The 22,673-nt window shown below is 42.9% G+C and overlaps 1 protein-coding gene across 3 annotated transcripts in view; it reads left to right on the forward strand.

Moving 5' to 3' along the window:
- The window catches only part of myt1lb (myelin transcription factor 1-like, b), a 112,612-nt gene that overhangs the window by 29,894 nt on the left and 60,045 nt on the right, over positions 1-22,673 (forward strand). For 2 of the 3 annotated variants that reach the window (XM_034576987.1, XM_034576989.1), the window contains 3 exons: positions 3,718-3,831; positions 9,958-10,003; positions 12,679-12,712. In XM_034576987.1, coding sequence (XP_034432878.1) covers positions 9,958-10,003; positions 12,679-12,712 — 80 coding nt within the window. In that variant the 5' untranslated portion in view covers positions 3,718-3,831. Of the gene's footprint in view, positions 1-3,048; positions 3,571-3,717; positions 3,832-9,957; positions 10,004-12,678; positions 12,713-22,673 lie in introns of those variants that run through there. The other variant, XM_034576988.1, reaches the window with a different exon arrangement.

Below are 22,673 nucleotides of genomic sequence, written 5' to 3' on the forward strand. Positions count from 1 at the left end.
TCAGACCAATCGCACTTCCTACTCTGGATCTAACCAGACCTGCTACCACAGACCACCACCACCCCTCATCCCCAAGTTGTCTTCTTCTCTTCTAACACATCATCCCCTCTCTACTTCACCATTTGTTTCCCTGGTGTTTGGACGTAGGTTTGACTAACAGTACGTTTTTGGCTGTAAATACTTTATTTACATACAGTACACAAAAGAGAAAATTGTAGTTTGTGGGATGGTCCATATGCAACAGGGAGAAAGACGGAATGTACAGGGATCCCGCTCTCACCATCAAAATCACTCAAACACATGTACTGTGGCGACACACTGACAATGCCTGTTTCATCGGCAGCAGTCAGGCCAAGAAATCAGAGCTGCTTCTTCACCTCGTGTGTGTGTGTGTGTGTGTGTGTGTGTGTGTGTGTGTGTGTGTGTGTGTGTGTGTGTGTGTGTGTGTGTGTGTGTGTGTGTGTGTGTGTGTGTGTGTGTGTGTGTGTGTGTGTGTGTGTGTGTGTGTGTGTGTGTGTGTGTGTGTGTGTGTCCAAGAGGCAATGAACAGGCACTGAAAAGAACACAGAATATGGAACAGAGAGAGGCAGAGCAATGGAGAGAGAGATTTCATCTCCTCTCTGCCTGTATATACATATCTGCTAGAATGTAGGTCAGGCAGCCCCAGTCACTCTCAGAGCCTGGGAGAAGGAGATTGCCGTGCGTGTGTGTGTCTGTGTGTGTGTTCACGCACATCACATGAATAAAGCATGTGTCTCTCTTGTAACATGTGCATATTTGTGTGTGCCCCCTTGTCCTCATGTGCCATATGTGTTTCTCTATATGATGGGTATGATTTCTTTTGTGTGTGTGCCTGCGTGCTTGTGCACATGTGTATGTGAGGGTGTGTTTCTAAAATGCCTGTCATGTACAGTATGTGTCAAAGAAAATGTCACAGAGGACATCACAGCCTCCCTTCCTTAATGCCGCGTATGTAACTATACAATAGGGTTTTCATTACAGTCATATGAGTCTGTGTGTGTGTGTGTGTGTGTGTGAGTGTGTGTGGGTAGGAGGGTGTGCCAGAGCAGCCAGTCTTTTCAGGCTATTTACGGTATGCTCTCTGGCTTTGATAGATATAGGAGCCCAGTAAAGCACAGGCACGGTCCCCTCTTTTTCTCCAAGGAATAGACTGTGAGAAAATATCACTTCTCTCTCACTCTCTCTCTCACACACACACACACGCACACACACACACACACACACACACACACACACACACACACACACACACACACACACACTTGTAGAATTCTCAGTAGAGAAGAAGAAAAGGAGACCGCAAGTGTGTTTGCTCTGTCTGTCACTGTCCTTGGTGCTGAAACAGACTAGCACTGCAACTCCATGACTAGAATACCAACCACACACACACTCACACAAAGTACACACTCACACATGTTGTATTTCATTATTGTGCTGTATCTTTTTCTGCTTTTTATGTTGTCCCATCAGACTCTAGCCATTTGTAATTTTCCCCTCTCCTTTTTTCTGAGACACACACACACACACACACACACACACACACACACACACACACACACACACACACACACACACACACACACACACACACACACACATACCAGGGGAATGTGGGCCGTGTCCTGATGAGGAGTCAGAGAGCTGTGATTTGTCATCAGCCTCCACATGAAGACCTTCATCAGAGGACAGACCCATCACATACACTCTGATTAGAATGACCAAGGGGCCATGGATTAGTGTGTGTGTATGTGTGTGTGTGGGTGTGGTTTGTATTTTATGAGGTAGAAGCAGGTGGAATTATGCCACAAATTGAGTTATAAACATAGTTTACACTGGGTTTTATTAAATAGATAGAGTAATGCATCACTTTCCAGACAAAAGCCAGACGTTAGTGTTTTTTTCACCCCGTGGAAAAAGAGCCACAAGTAACGGCATCATTTCCCACCGATGATTAACAGGATCAAATGATGAACTCGTGACATTTTAAGGTCAATAAAGGTGTTGGGTCAACTTCACCACCATAACTTCACACCATATTTCAGGAGACAGGGGAATCTGGTGTCCATCCACTTTGAAACTATCCTGATTGTATAGAGCTGTACTGTTGTTGAAGGCGCATGTGAGACATTCACCTTTTATAATGTCTAGCTTCTTTGCAGCACCCTCCATATTTGAAGCATTGTCTGCTGTCACAGCCACAGCTTTGTGTTGAATGAACACATACAAGGAATTTCACTCTGTTTTTGTGCTTTGTCTCAATGTGACAACAACAACAAAAATACACGCAACACCTTTTATTCCCTCAAAGTCTTAACCACATGCATTATATGAATTTGGACAGACATGGATGTAAACTGCAGCTTCACAGGTTGGCGGAGGCTTGGAGCCGCGAGATGTTAATTCTAGTAAATGAATGTAAATGCTTTCGGGCTGCACCAGCGACTTTAATCAAATACAAACCAAACCTCTGACGCCGTTTTCAAAAAGCATGAAAGATGCCACATCTGTAGCTGTAACATGTAAAATATACTTTGAGTGGGCCATTGTTTTGCATTAGGGTTTCACGTTAATAGCCCCTTTCAAAGTTGTTTGCACTGTCCCCTTACAACTCGCCCAGGCTGTTTCCAACTTTGCCTTGCTCATTATTCCCACTACAAAGGAAATGGACAGGAAAAAAAACAAAAGCTGAGGTGTTTGTGTATGTGTGTGATGAAGGGGTAGAAAGAGAACCCCTGCTGGTTAAAAGTAAAGTCTGCTTATGCTTTAAAAACCACCCGCGCTCCTTTTACATAACACACAACGGGCACCCTGAACACTCACTGTACGCCTGTGGTGGTGCTTGTCCTGAGGGACCGGCTATTGTTTTTATTTGAGCTGCTTTGAGACAGATTGGGAATGACTGCGGAGTGAGTGAGTGAGTGAGTGAGTGAGTGTGTGTGTGTGTGTGTGTGTGTGTGTGTGTGTGTGTGTGTGTGTGTGTGTGTGTGTGTGTGTGTGTGTGTGTGTGTGTGTGTGTGTGTGTGTGTGTGTGTGTGTGTGTGTGTGTGTGTTATGGGCCATCTGGTATGCTCCCTATGGGGGCCTTCATTCTGTGTGATGGTCCCTATACACTATCGGCACCTCATCTGTTCTCTCCCATACATTCGCTCAATTAGCAGCAGCGGATGGAGAGAAACAAAGACAGGCAGAGCACTCAGGCAGAGTCTGAACGCACATTTTCACTCACACTCCCTTTTTTCCATCTGTCTTTTTCTCTTTCTGTGTGCGGTTATTTCACCTTTTTTTGTGACAAGGTGGGACATCGACCCCCTTAACTCACCCACTCCCCTGTCCCTCCCCTCTCCTCCAACTCAGCGAAGGATGGAGAGCTGAGGAGGGAAATCATGAAGGCAGGCACGGATCATTAGCTATATTTGTCCCCCACTTCCTGCAGAAGATGATAGATCTAGCTAATTACCCCATGTTGCCAAGCCTGTCGCACGCGGCAAGCGGCCGTTGTTATGGCGGAAATCGACGTTGGGTTTTTTGGCGTGTGCCGCATAGCTGATGGTATATGACTATTCATGAGCCCCGCAGTCAAAAGGAGAGGAGGAAATTTCCAATCCCGTCATGGCTGCGTGTGAATGTGATTGTTCTGCAAATGATTTTTAATGATGTATGTTCACCGTCCTCTTTTTCTTCTGCCCTCTGTTGCAGAAAATGAGTGTGGAGGAGATGTGGTGAGCCGTTTCCGTCCAGCTGAACTTCACTCGGTCAAAGTGGCAGCAGAGGTCTGGACCAAAGAGCTGTCTCAACCCCAAACCATTTCAGGTAGAGTTTGTTCCAACATGTTGTCACACCTAACTCATCAAAAGTGTAACTTCATAATCGTCTTTTCTGGTTCTGATTCAGATTTGCATGTTAAATTAGCTTTTCGTAAAGAATTATGAATTATTTATGCGATGGAATCAGTTTCAGAAAACACTGCATATTGCACTTACAGCTAAATAAAATGAATTTTAAAAGGGCGCCATTGTTAAACAGTAGAAACAGTGTGAACCAGTCCACAGCCTGTAAAGGTCATCTGTTTGCAAACCTCTGAGGTTTGTATGAAACCTGACCCACTACCCACAATTAAATCCAAGTCAAATCTGGACCCATCTGAACCTGTTAACATATGAGCCGTGACCCGACCAGACACCTGTGCTCCTCCACCTAGCATGTGGCTATCAGAGGCTAATACTTTTCGGCAGTTCTTACAAGCAGCGAAGCCACTGAGAACCCATTCACCGTTGGCTTCCTTGGTCTTTATGTGATTCATTTTGATGATCTTCCTAGTTTGCTGTCAGTAGTGACAGTTATTTTAGTGGAAGGTCAAAGGTTGAGTCACAGGCTTTCACAATAAAACAAATCCTTGCAGCTGACAGGGCTTCCTATAAGCTTATTTAGATGTATAAAAATACTGCACAATCATTTGAATTCATGATTTCTCTTGACAAAAACACACTTAAGTTCTGACCTCCAATAGCAATTACATGGATTCCAGTCCCTATGTAGTGAATGCAGTTTTCAAAGATACAGGGCAATACAGCTAAATCAAATCAACGTTTATTTAGAGGGCAAAAAGTGTCAAACAACCTCAGGTCCACTCAGGCTCTGTGACAATCCAGTCAGTTCTAAATACACCTGAGTTTAATCCCTGCACTCTGACCTCACTGCGCCGGCTGATAAATTGTCGTATTGTATTCACATCACAGCTTTTCTCACCCTTTAACGTTTTGGAGCCGTCACCCACCAAAGCCGTTTACCATACTAGTTGAGAATCGCTCGCCGGATTTCACTCTCTCGTTCTGTCTTTATCACGCTCGCTCTCCGTCTCTCTCTGATCGTCCCCCTCCCTCTCTCTCTCTCTCTCTCTCTCTCTCTCTCTCTCTCTCTCTCTCTCTCTCTCAGCGCCCACTCAGATGCTATCTCTGCAGCCCTTCACACTAATTCAGATGCACTTAGCTCCGGTTTGGCACACATGTTTACTGTCACTATGATGCATGGCGTAAATACGTATTCGCAGTGAAATATGATAATGCCAGCGGAGTTTAGTTGGCTCCCCATTGCTACACTGTATGGAATACCAATGGCTGTGTGTGAGTGTGTGTGTGCGTGTGTGTGCGTGTGTGTGCGTGTGTGTGGAGGAGGAGGGTGGGGTTGTTGGGCGCCATATGCCTGAAATGCATTCTCCCAAAACTTCAAGGTGAAAACAAAGGGAAACTGATAACGATGTGAATTGTTGTGACAGATGTCTAAGCCCCCCCCCTTCCCCCTCCCTCCTTCCACACCACCAAAATGATAGGAGCGCACACACGCACGCACGCACTCACACACACGTGCAAAATGCTAGTTTTATGTCTCAGTTCATAACACAATAATCGCTGCATTTCTTATCGCGCTTCACTCAGTAATATCCTGATTCTTCTCTATCAAAGAGCAAGAACCCTCTTCAATTTGTCGGTGTCTGGTGGCGCTCTCGTGTCCCGTCTAATCATAAAGACGCACTAATAACAACAACAACTGGCAATTTACATGTGATTCTTGTGCTGATGACTGTATGATCAATACGCACACACTCTCACACAGACACACACACACACACACACACAGAGACACACACACACACACATACACACACACACACACAGCTGCTTTTTTCCCCCTCATGTGTGAACTGCATAAAAAGTTTAGCTGCGTCCCACATTCAAATCACAACATGCATATATTCTGCGAGGAGCTCTGTCTTCTGAGAGAATTCAGCTTGGTGCTGATTTAAACACTCGTGTCTACAGGCTTACTGTAGCAGATGCATTTGAAATCAGCCTGCACCTCATGCATGTGCATGTGCGTGTGTGTGTGTGTGTGTGTCTGTGTGTGCTGAAAGTGAATGAAATTCTTATACAATATATGCTGCACAATATGCAAACGTGGATTAGAAAATCATGAATGCAAAGATATTTCTGTCATGTACATTTAGAGGCAGAGAATGGGAAAGAGGAATATGAACTTCAAAAGGTTTTTTTGTTTGTTTTTATGAAATTACCTGCTGGTTTCTTTTAAATAAAACAACTGAACCCCAGTGGAGGTCATGTGTGAAATGAAATGTTGAATCACATGAACAAAAACACAACTTTATCATTGAGTGATTGGTCTTACTTATAACTGCTTTTACATAATGTCATTTAAAATGGAAATAAATGGACAGTAACCCTGTACATTTTATGACACAATCAGTAATTTAATTACCTCCGCAAAGATATATTTGTTTTGTTTGCTAGCCAGCAGGAGAACCTCAAGACTAATGGACGGATTACCACGGAACTTGGAAGAAGGATGCTGTATGGGTCAGGAGAGAACTTGTTGAATTTTAGTGTGGATGCTGAAAAATCTGGCACATTAGTACTGATCATGTGAAATGTGCTGCAGCTTGAGTGAATTTAAGGGGACTGTTGGGCCTTGGCAGAGTTGCTGGTTGTGAAGTAAAAAAAAACAAAAAAAACATGCAGAATTTCTTATGAAGTTTGCATCATTATATGTGTTTGCTCGGCCAACCTCAACTTTTGGAGGCGGCATGAACATTACTGTGCGGCTATTCATCTGGGCCCGTAATGCCATTGATCCAGGGTCTAATTGAGACACAGACAGAGAAGGAGTGGGCCTCCTCCTAATCCTCAATAAGCAGGCTAACCTTCATTACAGCCGTGACATTTTCCCATGGGGCGCTGAGAGAGAGAGAGAGAGAGAGAGAGAGAGGAGGGAGGGAGGGAGAAAGAGAGAGGGGGGGGCAGGCCGAATATGAAGGGCTCTCCAACATATGGCGAGCTGCAGAGGCGTGCAAGCTTCCCGGGATCCAACTCTCATGAGGAGCCTTGAGGGGAGGAAGAGGAGGCGACATGACTTACACTGCTGCCACCGTTATTGTTGCTGTTGTTTTATTCTGCTGCTGGATTCACTTGTTGTTGACACTGTGTTCATTTGTGATGTGGAACTCGCTTAAAACCGGGGCCCTCAGAGAGAGCCTGGCAGCTTCAGATAGGCACTGTGTGTGTGTGTGTCTGTGTGTGTGTGAGTGTGTGTGTGTCACATATTTTAGTCCACAATGGATATTTAATATTTTACCTCTAACATGGGAATCATTCTGCGATCAGGTAGTCTTTTTGTTCTTTTAAAAAAAAAATTCATTTCATTTTCAATATTTTCAAACCAAGGTTCTCAGTTTAAAGAAAGTTTTTCAAAGAGATCCCCCTCATATAAATCTATTCAAATGTAGTTATCAGCAGAATTAGCAAATATATAATTCTTTACCACTTTTTGCAGCTTCATTTCTAAACCTGACTGTGATGTGAATGGCTGCTGTTGGAAAGATTTGCATTTCTAACAAATGTGGAGGCTGACAGCAACACCACCTTCCACTGTACGAAGAGAGCTCCACCTACAGAAAGTCAAAGTTTGCAAACCATAACAAGAAGAAAGAGTTTCACCCCAGTGCTCGGGTGGCAGCAGTGACTGCAAAGCAACTAAGATAGAGAAATAAAAACAAACCGAAAAAATCTCAAGGTTGAAATTTGAAGATTAGTTAAAGATTAGTATTTGAAGCATAAGGAGGCAACATCTGCATTAAAGAATACAGATGGGGCTACAATGTATGTGCAATGTTCATATTGTTTACACATAGAAGAGTCACACACACACACACACACAACACACACATACACAGACACACAACACACATACACGCACAGAGAGAACACTCTATCTGCATTAGAACCTAGAACCTCTAGGAGAAAGGATCAATAGATTGTATTTTTTCCCTTTTTTTCCTTATTTATTTCAATTGCCATGGAAACCCCAGTTATACTTCATGTAATATACATATATATATATATATACATATAACGATCAAGGATATAGTGTTAAAAAGTTATATTTTACAGTTTTAACTGAATCGAGACAAACCGAGCGCGCCCCGTCATCTCCTCCGGCCTCTTCACACAAGTTTGTTTGTGTGTGTCGATGTGTGTGTGTCAGCGCTAGAGACGAGCTGTATTATTGAATGAATGTGCAGCTATAAAGAAGACTTTACTCATTTAAGAAAAGTATTGATCACTATGTGATGATCAGTGTTATATTGTGGCGTCATTTCAAACAAATTAACGTTCAGCTGAGTCGGTGACAGTGTGTGTGTGGGTGTATGCATACGTGAGCGCTCAATGTGATACCGTCCTTATCTTAAAAACTGTCGTTACCTTTCCCTTAAGTTCTAGGAAAATCATACAGAAGCTAATTCAGTTATAGTAATCAACTGCTTATAGTGATCAATTTGGCCCGGACAAACGTGATCACTATAAGCGGTTTCCACTGTGTATATATATGTGTGTGTGTGTGTGTGTGTGTGTGTGTGTGTGTGTGTGTGTGTGTGTGTGTGTGTGTGTGTGTGTCTGTGTGTGTGTGTATGTGTGTGTGTCTGTGGACATTCCAAGCTTCCTCTCACACACCCACACAATATCCTCAGCCGCCCCAAAAATACTCCACTAATAAGATTTACAAGGTATCCTTGCCTTTCATGATTTTATTTTTCTCCCGTTGAAACATTTATGGCCATTCATAAAGTAACACACCATTAGGGCTGAGGGGCTCTACAGTGCACTAAGTGTGGTGTTAATAAATCATGTTTAATAAAAAGAGACATCCAAACAGGGCCACAGCCCCTGTCATATTCCGAATGCAGCATGTACGAATATTTAGGGACATCTGGAAATAACAGTGATGTCCCGAGGCGTTCGGGCTCCTCAACAATTTATGATGTGTTGGTAAGGGGATAGACCCACCTTTAGAAGGATGTGTAGGTCTGACATACATGAAGAAGAAGAAGACGTAGGAGTGGGTTATAATGCTTCCTGTGGCATGTAAAGAGCCTGAAAGGTTTGAATGCTGAGGAGCATAAAGAATAAATGGAAACCTCACAGTTGATGTAGGATGATGTCATTTCTTCAATACGTCTGTGAAATCGCTAAATGGATGGAACGGTTGGAAAAATGGATAAGATGGACAGAGAGAGGGATTTACTGAGATAAAAATAAACGGTAAAGTGTATACCTCCACCAGGCCCAAAGTCTCCTTAAGGAACCACATTTAATTTCACTAGGTTTTTATTACACACAGTCATAAATATCAGTCCCCTAAACATCAACATCAAGATCCATGAATTACTCTCTGAGACATAAACGGAAACGTTGTAGAACGGCCACAAGGGCCAATTCAAGGCAGCAAGCAGGGGAGAAACAAAAGTGCACAGAGAGTTCCTCCCTGCATATAAAGGACAACACTAATTCCGACAAATCTGAATTTCTTTTTCGATTTTTTTTTAATTAGAAATTTATAAAATAAAAAACAATTACAAGGATGGATAAGGTTAAAGTGCGTTCATCAAGGTAAAGTGACCATGCCTCCCATTGGGACTGTGACACCAGTCTGATGGAATAAACCCAAACTTCTTCCTGTTAGTTTTATATACAATCCAAAACGCTCTCCCGAGGGCAGCAACCATAGAGGACGTGTGAGGTCAATGATAATCTCATACGCCTTTTTAACGACTAATCAGAGTCTAAATATAGATTTTATTCTTCATTGAGGAGATCAGCAGGGGATATGTATCGGTAAAAAGCATTTGAAGCGATGATTTTCCTTTGTATTTAAATTCCTCACATCACTCACACAAATACTGTCAGTCACTCGGTCACCTGCACGACATGTCGCGTCTCAGCGTTACAACATCAGGTGTGAAATTCCTGTTCGACAAGAAGGAAGAAAAAAGTACTGTGAAGCTGAAAGAATCCGAACCCGAATGAAAGACACATTTTTTGCGCTGCTGTCTGCTGTGTGTTGAACAGCTTGTTTGTTGCTTCTCTGCAGATGGAGCTGGATGCAGACGATAAGCGCCATCGAACACGCTCCAAAGGTATCTGCATGGATACACACACACACACACACACACACACACACACACACACACACACACACACACACACACACAGGTGACAATGCCATTCAGGGTGACCTTCACTCCCCCAACACAAACACACATGCACAGACACATACGTATACTGTACACACACAACTGCACAAATCGCAGACTGTCACACTCGAGTTGCCTTTTTCTCGCTGCTCTCGCGTTCTCTATCGCTCTCTTGTTTTTGCTCCTATAATCACAGTGCATGTTTTAGGAGCTTTATTCAACAGTGAAATACCCCCCACATTGACTTATGGTATCATCCAACAAAAGTATACTTTTAAAGAACAGGTAACTTTGGGTTTTACCTGACAAACCAGTGACACAAACCAGGCACAGACTGCTACAGAGTGTTGGTCACTGAATAAACAGGCGACCAGTGCTCTGTAGCAGTCAGTGCCTTCAGTCTGTGGACCGAGTTGAACGTGTCTTCTTTTACGTCCTCAAATTACAACATCGGTCAGCAACTGGATCAACTCACGCGTCAAAATTGCCGCCAGATTTTTTTTTATTTCACCATATTTGACTGTTAACCAGTGTCAATGGTGCTCATCTCCATCATGGCAGCAACATTTATAGACCTACTTCCTCTTTCGCAAGATGTCTTCAAAGTAAATTCACTTTTGTTTTGTCGCTGCAATGCTTTATATCGCCCTGAATTACAGCGCTTTTATTTTGAAAAGTTGTGAACTTGGGTCTGAAATAGGTGACAATCAATATATGAAAAAATCAACAGCATTTAAGTTAGGAGTTAAATTGTATATATCAACCACAAACGTGAACAGTAATAAAGCAAATTCTGTTTAATTTTTTTTTTTTTAAGCATTGAATCTTCACTGCAGATAAACCAGGTAGGATGAACTCAAAGATTTCTAACTTTACTCTGCACCATTGACAAAAAAAAGCACTACACACAACATCCAGCACACAAACATTGAAAAGTGACAATATATTGTAAACCTGTTTGAGGAGGACCCAATAGAGACAAGGAATAATTCTGAAGTAGCTCTGGACTCCAGAACTGGAGAAGAGCCCATTACAATAAGGCAGGTTTAGAACGGGCACTGCAGTAGTTACAGTAAATACAGCCACCTCACTTCCTCCCATGAAACTACGACAAGCCTTGAAAAGGGCTCGTAAACCGTGACACTCACTCAGCCGCCCCGTCCGCCCTCACAGGTTTAGGGAATCTGAAAAGAGGTGTCCATCAGAGAAATGTCTTGATCCATATTTCATCGCCTCTAACTTCAGGAATTCTGTAACATCTTTGACCAAACGAGGGGGGGGGGGAAAGGTGGTGACTGTTGTTCCTACATGGTGTGGAGCAGGCACCTTGTCTGAAGGCTGCGACCACAAGGCCCTTGTTTGATTGAGTTACGGCCGTCCCCTGCTTGTCGGCCAGCAAGAGAGGGAGAGAGTGTGAGTGGAGTATTTGGCACTGTGGTCGTCTTTTATAACCCGGCCCTAAATCACTCCATCTTCACTCATTCATTTCTCCCTCTGTGTCAGATCCTCCAAAGTATACGCCGAACACTTCTTTGTTTCGTTGCGATAAGAGTTGAGGCCGTGATGCCGTGCATACATTTCACGCTCATAATTCAGACCCTCAAATAAAAATGGCTGACAAAAATAGCGCAAGTATAGATCATGAGCAGTGATGTCTCTGTTAGCTCTATCTCTCACGCTAGAAAACACAATGTTAGACAGTTACCATGTTGAAAAACAGGTATTAGACTTAACCCAAAGACTGTATTGCTGAAATATTTCTTACGTCTGAAGATCTAAATCCCAATCTTCATCTTGGTGGGGGTTAATTATGTTTATATGAGTTAAATTAACTATTTCACTTGACAGGCCATTGGATAAAAATACAATTTGAATCAACAAAACATAAAAACAGCATAAGAACATGTAACATTGACATGGAAACAAATCGCTGATTAAAGCAACACTGAAATATAAAAACACAGTAGAATCGATTTTTGATCAAATGTGACACTACAAAGTATTTCACTACTGATCCGTCTCTTTAAAATCCTCCAAATGGCTTTTACTTCACTTTATTTACATTCGAAACACCAATACTCCATCAGTATGTCATCAATACTCCGACAAACTGACCAATATAGATATTCTTATTTTTTTCTTTTCTTTTTCACCAATTTTAATTCTTACCACAGTCAATAATTTATTTAAAAGCTTTATGCATTTACCCTCCATACACTGACAAACTGAACTGATATACTGCCTTATGTATTTACTATCCTTTTGAAGTACTAAATGAAGACAAAGGAATAATCAAATTTTGACATCTTCACACAAACATACGAAACATATTTTACTGAGGGTTGGGGACAGAGGACGTTGCACCCTTTACAGATTGTTTATCTCTTTGATTTGTGAGATTTGCGAGCATGGGCTCAACAAATAAAATAACATTTGATTTAACCTTTTATTGTTTAAATTATGTTAAACCTGCACAGACGGCTTCATATATCTGTTGTACAAAGAAGCTGTGGACGTAGCATGTTCAAGTCTGTCCTGTTTCGTTATCATTCTCTCTCTCTCTCTCTCTCTCTCTCTCTCTCTCTCTCTCTCTCTCTCTCTCTCTCTCTCTCTCTCAGTGCCTGTGGATCCGGCGTTAACAGAGCTTTTCAGGTCAGTGGGATTGAAAAGCTGCACTGCACCGACACACACACACACACACACACACACAATCTCACGCGTGTCTCGGTGTCGTCACTGACCTTGTTAGTGACGTCGCTGCGTCTCCTGTACTGTCTGATCGCTTCCTTCACATTAGCAGCGACTCACTGTTTTGCCCTTAGATTACACTTCCTCCTCGTTTATTTGTTTCCTCCACCACAAAGCCATTCTTGAGGTTATTTCGCGTTCACTGCGTCCCTCCCTCATAGTGTGAATATCTCACTTTGTCTCCCTCGCTTTCTGTGGACGTCTTCAATGTCACAAATGACGATAACGACATAACAGAAACAACAAGCACCAAAACTCTTCCTCCCCTCTAGTTAATACGTTTCCCCCATATGAAATATTAAACAAGAGGGTTTTCTCCTCTTTTAATGTTCCAACTAGCCGAGCTAAATAATTCAGTTTTTGTCTCGTATGCCTGATGATATTTAGCATGATAGCCAATTATCAGTTCATTACCCATGCAGCACAACTCCTTCTCTCGTTCCACGCCTACAGCTTTAAAGTTCCTGTTGGGTGAGTTGAGTGGGTGGAAGGTAGAACACAACTTTATTTCGAATTCAAAGCTTTTCTTTGACACTGGGAAAGTTTTCTTCCCACTATATTTTCAAAAGCTATTGTCTTTTTTTTTAATAATCGCTATGAAATGAATGTTAATACGTAGTAGTGTAGTTGTAATTTAATTGCTGTCACATGGGCCTTTTTGCACAATGTACTGTAACATTTTTGCTTCGACCCGTGTGAAAAGAAGTACAAGTTTTCATACAGAGTACTGGCTCAATATTATGGTTGGACCGGAATCAGATTAGCCATCCATTATCTACTGCTTGTCCTTTTGTGAGGGTCGGGGGTGCTGGGGCTGGAGCCAAACGCAGTCGATATTGGGGGGAGAGGTGGGGTTCCACCTGTCAGGTCGCCAGTGAATCGCAGGGCTGACTTATAGAGACAAACAACCATTCACACTCCCATTCACTCCTGTGGGTTTAGAGGGAGGGTGTTTTCACACATGAAGGTCTGGACAATGGTCCACACCAAGGTTCAGGCCTTTGTTACATTGTAAATATTTGATTTATGACCTACGTGTGTCCTGTCACCATCAACTATGTGGACTTCATCTTTTCTATACTTGACATTGATTGGTTTGTAGACAGGCATGTATCTGATGTTGGCGTGTTAGCAAGTTGGCAAACGTTTTTGATAAGTGCACAGAAACTTACCACGATTGGTCTGAAAGTCTGAAATTTTCCCCAAAATGTTTTCACACTCACGATCTGAACCACGGACCAGACGCAGCTCTTTTGGTCGGATTAAATTTTGGTCTGCTGGTATGCACTGTGATGTGGGGAATCTTTCGCACCTTTTATTTTAGTTTGGATTAAACTAAAAAGTCAGAAGTTTAGGAACTTCCGAGGTAGCTTTGAAAGCACCTGGAGAAAAGCCCGACAGGCGCAGGAAGGACAGGCAAACTCCCCAGAGAAAGGCCCTGGTGGAGCTGGGGTAAGAACCCACTTGTTGTGAGGCGACTGTGTTTTCAACGCACTGAGCAGCGTCTCTTTTGAGCGTTTGCTTGAAAGGAGTTTTTAGCATTTGGCACTGAAGCTGAACCCAGCTGTAAAACAAAACAACCTGCAATGTTGTTATCCTGCATTGGTCCATATCTTTTTTTTTTTTTTAAAGTGCAGTGATTTGACTTACAAAATAAGGAAAAAATGTATACAGAATGTTAATGTCAACAAAACAATTTATCTGCCACTCAAATGCACCAGCCCCTCAGAGCAGTCACATTGTCCCGACTGATGCCTGCACGTTGTAACATCTTATTGACTTATGTTGCACAATGTGCTGCACGGCCTCTAGGGAGCCTCTGGTGTGCGGCCCAGAGGATCTAACCAAAGTTCATTAATGCTCGCAGCTCTGCCCGCTTGTCCACACTAGTTCCATTTGTGCCAGGGAAGTTAACCATGCACACCGAGGCTGGAGTAAATGTCCAGGATGTTTTTACACGTACAGATATATATTTTTTCTTTCTAATTACTTCCACTATCATTTGCAGTGTGTTGAGTGTAATGTGCTCGGGGATTCGAGGGTGGCTGTTTCAGTGTCCTCTACTCGTCTTTGCAAGTTGCTTCTACCACAGTAATGTGTGAATTTCATTTTGTCCTTGGCCGTGTGTTCGGGGGTGGTTGCAGTGACGATAAGCGTTCCTGCCTACCTATATATCAATAAATAATATTCCACCTGGAAGATTACTGTGTAGCCTTTAGCTGATTTTCATAGATAGTACAAGGTGTACTCTCCCTCCTCTCTCTCCGCTCCGATTTCATTCATTCCCTACTTTCGCCATTTTCTATCATTCTCCCCTCCCTCTCTCACTTTTCTCCTCTCATCCTCTCTTTCTCTCCCTCATCCTGCTGCTGCCTGCAGATAGTAATTAATCAGGGGATCGATGTGAAGCCTATCTCCAGGCTGAGGCGTCTATAATGTCGATAATGCTGCTCGATGGCCTCTCTCCCCGGAGAGCTGATAGTCTTCAGGACAAACACGCTTGACTTTGCATGGAGCGGCCCGGCCTGGGTCACAGAGGCTGCTGCTGCTACGCTTGTGTGTGTGTGTGTGTGTGTGTGTGTGTGTGTGTGTGTGTGTGTGTGTGTGTGTGTGTGTGTGTGTGTGTGTGTGTGTGTGTGTGTGTGTGTGTGTGTGTGTGTGTGTGTGTGTGTGTGTGTGTGTGTGTGTGTGTGTGTGTGTGTGTGTGTGTGTGTGTGTGTGTGTATGCATGCGTGTTAATATGTGCGTACCCTTCTTGTCTACATCCCTGTTAAACTGCACTCACATACAGGACATGCACACACACACACACACACACACATGAATGGGCTCAGAGTGAGGTGTATTGATAAGTGTCAGGTGAGTGAGAGCAAATTACAGTGAGCGACTGGAACTGAGGGGATGCAAACTAACTAACTGCAGTGTTTTTAAACACTCACACGCATCACATGTAACAAGGCTGTGACTAAGAAGAGATCAGGGTAAAGACGTGGGATCACTAGAGCCTGACTGATATGGATTTTTAGCGGCTGATACCGATATTGAGGAGGGAAGCTTACCTATATCGGCCGATATATATATATATATGAAAATATATTTAGAAAATTTGGCAATGATTCCTTTATTACAAATAAAAAGAAACACAAAAACAGCCACATTTTACCTAAAACACTATGTAAAAAAAATCAGCTAATCGATATATTGATCGAGCTCTAGTGATTACAGGCGATCATATGGTCCCACAACACATCCAGAGGGCTCAACAGAAAGTTATGGATCCTCTTCCTCCATCATGACAAATCAATAAACCAGGAACATTCATCTGGAGTTTTTCAGTTGCTATACAGTCTTTCAACCTGAATTTCCAGGTTAGTTGTATCCGGACTTGTTGAGGTTAATTATCCATGATTGTACAATTGTTTTAAGTAAAAAATTGCACCAGCAGAGCAGTGGTGATATGGTTATGATGAGACTATAAATGATTGAGAAGTCATGGTCACACAGAACAGAATCAAGAACCTGTGCACGCCAAAAGTAGAAAATAAAATCAGCACATTGGAGGAACTAATCGTATTTTAGTTTTTTAGGTTGGCTTAAAGTAAACGTATGCAGTTAAACGTTATTACGTGTTGAATTATGACAAATTAAAATGTTTTGTCATTAAGACATTAAAAACACAAGATGAAATTGAATGATATCAGTTTATTGGCAGTATGTTAAAATTGGCGGCTAGTGAGCCATAAGAAATTGCAGCAGAGACATGGCAGAGATATGTCTGTGGTAATGTATATACAGTTTGTTCATTAAAGAGCAGTTAGTTTATGTCCTTTTTAATATTTCTTGGTCACATTTAATTAGCTTTTTCTGATGGGATTGCTATTGGAAATGTTTGGGTTTTTAGGAAAATATGAATATTGACCGATTCATCATTATCTACTTCTTAAACTCTCAGATATTAATTTCACTATCAGCTTAAAAAAGCCAGTATCGTCAGGCCCTGCACATTTCCCTCCGATTTTCAATCTGATCTCAGGTCTGAACAATATTATGGCAGTGAGGTCCCTAACTCTTCATGCCTCTGACACAGTGGTCAAGTGGACAGGTCAAAGTGTGAAGTCAACCAAGACTCATTTAAGGACGTAGTTTGATCCCACTGCTCGGACCACATTCAGAGGTGGACTGTGATCTGTGCACATGTCCACGTTCTTTGAGCTCTGTGTCCTGTGCCACACTGAAAGACCAATTACTCAACTGACGTCCTCTGTGTAACCAGATGTATACGTACTCACACACATTCACATAACAAAAAAAAAATTGTACAGATCACCTCTGCTGGCTTTGTCTGAATATTTTCTGAAGTGCATCGTTTTTTCAAATTTTAAGATATGTTGCAGTCAGTTTTGTCAATTACAAACTACAAAACATTTTGTCTCTGCAATCAGTCATGATGAACGTGAGATCTGATCATAAGTCATCATGTGGAGCTACTGAGACCCAGATCAACCAAAATGCCTGTTGATGCCAGGTATGAACAGGGCCATAGTAATATAGACTTACAGGACGACTGCTGTAATCGAGGTGGATAGTGACGGAGAGACCACATGGATTCCACAAATTTAGGTTGGAAGAAACGGTTGAGAGTTTGTTTTCGGCGCGTGTGTGTGTATGTGTGTTTGATTGCAACTGCCATACGTCTGTGCAATGCATCCACCTGGCAGCAGCGAATATGAAAGACGTGGAAGGTAGAGGTGTCTCTTCAAGAGGGGGCTGGACTGTGCGAGACAGAGACTCACAGCATAAGCATTCAACCTCCATATCTCATTTGTCATTTGCATATTTACAGTGCGCCATGCAAATCATGTTTATTGGTGCGTATACAGTATAAGCTCAATAGGGGAGGATAGCTTTGTGGCAGAGATGCTATGGCAGGGACACTGAAATAATAAATTGCCCCCAACACCCCCATTTCTGAAAATAAATGGCTCATCCTGCAGTAATCCAATTTCAAAAAGACGTCTTATGTAAGTAGGACAGGACGAGCTTTTACTAATTATGGTGTTAATGCAGAGTGAAAACAATCCAGCTCATTTTAAAAAAAGGCAACGATTTGTGAAGATATTTTTGTGTTGTTGTGCAGTTCATACCACTTCACATCATAAACCGGAGCTGAATCCATCATTATGCTGAGGTGATGGATGTCTGGCTTACAGGAGTAAGGTATTTGTTCACTTGAATGCAGGTATCAGGGGAAAAAAAAGTTATCAATATGTAAAGATTTTCAAGGTAGATGTCTCGGTGCCTTAGGCGCACTCGCAGAGGTAAACTATTCACTCCCTTATTTGCATTAATCAAAAAAAATCAAGAAAAAAAAAAAATCCAAGGAAACCAAATCCAGATTTGCACGATTTCACCTTGAGCACATAGATTCCATTGTCAGTTCCGTGCGCTCCCGCGCTGAAGTGTTGAGAACAGTTAAGTTAGGTGGATAACTGCTAAAGCCCCTCATTTTTCCCCTGTCAGATTTCTGCTTCCGCACAAGAGACATAAGGTTGTCCTCTGTCGCGAGCCGGCTGAATGAGAGCGGCGTTGTGCTGCCCCGGCTTTAATTGCCGGTGTCAGAGCTGAAACATGGCCGAACAGGAAATGATCAAGTTAATGAAACCTTTTAATTATTCAACATAATTGTGGAGCGTGATTAGCGTGTCGGTGAATCCCTGGCCTGGATGTTCACAAGAGGTGTCTCTCTCACACACACACCCCCCCCCACACACACACACACACTCTCTCTCTCTCTCTCCTTCCCTTTGTCTCACCCACATGTGAACACTTGCTTTCCCATGGTGCTCTCCCCTCATCCTTATTACCCACCATTCTCCACAGCGATACAACCAGCGAGATCAGTCTGCGTTATAATTACTCGCCCTTGTCTCCTCGGGGTCATTACTCCTCCAACCTCAGCCTGTATGCCCACTGGCCTGAGCCCCTGCAGCCATTCTGCACATCACTCCAGGGCTGACAGGCACTGGCATATTGATCTTGAGAGGTGGAGAGCACGAGAATGAAAAGAGCCTCCTCTTGCATTCCACTGCCACTGTCTCTTTGTCTAACGCCGCACACATACCCACACATACCCACACATACCCACACATACCCACACATTTGCCTACTGCGCACGTTATGATTAAAGACGACTAAAACAAACACAGGGATATCAGTTCATCAGCACGTCTGAGACTCCTTCCTATCACACTCCGCTGGCTTTGCTCGCTCCCTCTCTTCCTTCCTCCACTCTCCTTCCCGCCCCCTTTTTAGTTCCCCTTTTCTCTCCTAACACCCTGTCCCTTCCTTGCTCCCTCTTTCTCTGCACCCCTCCCTTCTCTCTCTCTCTCTCTCTCTCTGTCGGCTGTCTCTGGCAGAGCTAATTCCCTCTTCAGATGGCGCAGCTCTCATTTGCATACTTATCAAAGTGTTTGGACTATCCGACAGAAGCTGTAGGAAGGTGGGGTCATTAATATGTTAATTACCCCCCCCCACCAACGCCCCCTCATCTTTAGACGGAAGCGCACCATCCATATCCTCCACCTCTCTCTCCGCTTCACATGCTGCCTTTGAATGTTTGAATACCCTCAGAGGCCCTGCAAAAGCTGTAAGACTCTGTAGACAACCACATATGGGGGTTAGGGTAGTTTCACACTGTTTGCATGTGTGTGTGTGTGTGTGTGTGTGTGTGTGTGTGTGTGTGTGTGTGTGTGTGTGTGTGTGTGTGTGTGTGTGTGTGTGTGTGTGTGTGTGTGTGTGTGTGTGTGTGTGTGTGAGCTACAAATAGTTACATGTCTGTGGTCATGGATTAGTGCCCATAGTACACATTTCATCCCCATAATATGATCACGTTGCACAACTGACCATTCGCGAAACTTCTTTTCAGAATAGTATATTGTCCAGCCACTGCCTGAGCAGCTGTTACCGACGCAGGACGGACCTGTCAAGCTTCACATTTGTCTGTATGCTCACGCTTGTCGAGAGCAATTTTATCTTGCTTTTTTCCAAGACCGGAAACACGTGAACAAACCAACTTGAAGAGTTGATCACACATGAAACTCTGACGTAAGCTTTAAAATTCAGCATGCTCGGCTTACTGGCATCTGCAGCAGTGGACGGAAAGTTAATGCTACTTCTAAAGTTAAGGAGCATATGATTAACTTCCTAAATTTGCTTGTGCAAAAACTTGACCATTGTTGAAATTTCTTCCTCGTCTCCTGCCCCCTATGATTTCTGATGGTACTGCTCGGTTTCATCTGTATCTGTAAGCTTTCGGAAGACTTGCATAAAAGTACGGACTGAAGGTTCAGTTTCATTTCGTAGACATTTGCATATATGTATCTAGCATGTAGCCTAGTGTTAGTGAAGGTGACATGACAACAACTGTCGCTTAAGGCTGCAGGTCAGTACTTACGCCGCTCCGCTGAAGGAGAGCAACGTCCCTTTAATTCTGATTTATCTGCTAAGGAATAAAGGTTAATGGGTCCATTGGGTTGGCTGTTATAACAAGGCTTGGCCAGCAGTGCATTGTAGATTAGTAAGCGTTGATACAGGTTACTGACTTAGCGAGCAACTGTGGCGGACATTAATTGAAAATGGAACGCCCGAATTGATGCCTTTGATCGAGCTTTTGTGTCATGGTTTGCTGTTAACTTTAAGTTTAAGTCTCCTGTATGGGAATTACTAAATCGACATAATTATAACCTTCATGTCGGCAATGAGGGGTAAGAGGTTGATGGAATGAAAGAGAGGGATGAGAATAAATCAACAGTTTTTCTGTAGAACATAAATGTAACCAGGGACTCAAGTGTTTTCTAAAGTAGGTTTCAATAATTCAACCAGGAGAGTGAAGGAAGAGGAGCGATTACAGCGCTGTAAGTCGCGAGTTTTGATTTCAGCTTTTCAAGGACTTTGATAGGAATTCTAACAACTGCCTCGCTGAATATGTTAAAGATAAGTAGGTTTTCTTTCAGTCTCTTGCTTTCACCTCTGTCGTTGTCTCACTTCTTTATGTCACTGCCTCTGTAGGTACAGCAAGGAGTGGCTTTCTGTGTTAGTATTATGTGTGTTGGACAGAATAAATGTAGAAAGGACTGCAGTTTATTTTCGCATAGACATTTTTTTACAGCAGGAGACCACCAACACTGGCTTTGATTACCCCATTGTGGATGTTTTTTCTTTTTCTCCCATTTGGGTAAAGGCCAATTTATATTTCTGTGCACCAGAACTGTGAATTAACAACTATGATGGATCCACTTGGTCTTGTCGATGAATGGTCATATTCATCATCTCTTTAGATGTCCTTTCTTCTTATGCCTCCATGCCGGCGACGGCCAATGGCTGGAGGCATTACGTTTTTCAGGTTGTACGTCTGTCCATCCCATTCTTGTTTCAAGAATGTTTCAAATCGTTCACGTGGACTAACTGATAAACTGATTCGATTTTGGTGGTCAAAGGACAAAGGTTACTGGGATCCCAAAGAAGGTTTTTCGTCTCGTGAACACAATGCAATCTAAAGCACTCCTTGAGGGAATTTCTTCTAATTTTGTACAAATGTCCAGTTGGACTCAAGGATGAACTGAGTAGAATTTGGGGATCAAAGTTAGTGTGACCTCACAAACTCCATCTTTGCTGCCTGAAGACGCAACGTGAAGAACATCTCGTGAAAATCCTTTCAAATTTGGCATAAAATGTTCACTTGGATTCGTGGAATAACTAATGAGTTTAAAGTGGTCAAAGGTCCCGATGGCCTCATATTATTGTGAATACAATGTCTGGAACACCTTGAGGGACTGAAACTGCACAGACAGAGACATACAACCATGGGGCGGTAATTCTAGTTCATTGATTGCAGTAATCCATTGTTTTAAGTATACACACTTTGGAATAGAAGCTCCACCAACAACTAGCATTTTCGTGGTGTGATTGTGACACACCAGCACACAGGTATATATGCTCACAACGGTGTAGGTCAATGACTATAGACTATGACATAGGCTCTGAGTAGGATAGACGCAGGACAGAGGTAGGGCAGAGCAGTGTGAAAGAGTAGAGCAGGGTTGATAATGGAAAAGCAAAAGAATGGTGTGAAAAAAGTATCACAAGAAAAAAGTGTGGAGGGATGGAAACAGAAGAAAAGGAAAAGACAGAGATCAGACAAGACTAGGGTGAGATGAGGAGAGTCCTCACATTGTTCTTAGCAACAATATAGGCTTCGCAAATCCACCTGGTCGTACAACTAAATACATATTTTCCATGTGCCAAACTGAAAGGGTGTTCACTTCAACCCACACAGGGCAGACTTAATAATTACTCTCACTTTGAATGCAATTTCCTGGCTGGTGGTAATGATTGACAGATTGTATCCATGGTGTCGGGGGGCCAGCCACGCCCCTCCTGACTACGGCAGAAATTAGAGAACAGCAGGAGCTAAATTACACCTTAGCAGAGACCTCTGGCAAGAGGGCAGGGAGGGAAGCATGATGAATGAGAGAAGGATCAGAACAGAAAGGTAGAGGGTGAGTCGCGTGGGAGCATGGAGATGATTGGAGGAATAGCTTGGAAATACATTTGTAGCCACACACAAGCACGCGCAGAGGCTAGGAGATACACACACACACACACACTAAGGTAATGGGTCTGCAGTACCATTGGAGTGCAAAGGGAGAGACACTTAAATGCCATCTCTACAGCTGGGATGCTATTTACTCCATCACAAACCCACACACACACACACACACACACAGTCATTTCCACTCTCTACGATGTCATGCTCTCAAAGCACTCAGCCTGATATGAGAGCAGCAAGCAACCAGCAGAGTGGCAC

Source organism: Hippoglossus hippoglossus, chromosome 22 (genome assembly GCF_009819705.1).
Source record: "Hippoglossus hippoglossus isolate fHipHip1 chromosome 22, fHipHip1.pri, whole genome shotgun sequence".
In the NCBI taxonomy this organism is placed as follows: domain Eukaryota; kingdom Metazoa; phylum Chordata; class Actinopteri; order Pleuronectiformes; family Pleuronectidae; genus Hippoglossus; species Hippoglossus hippoglossus.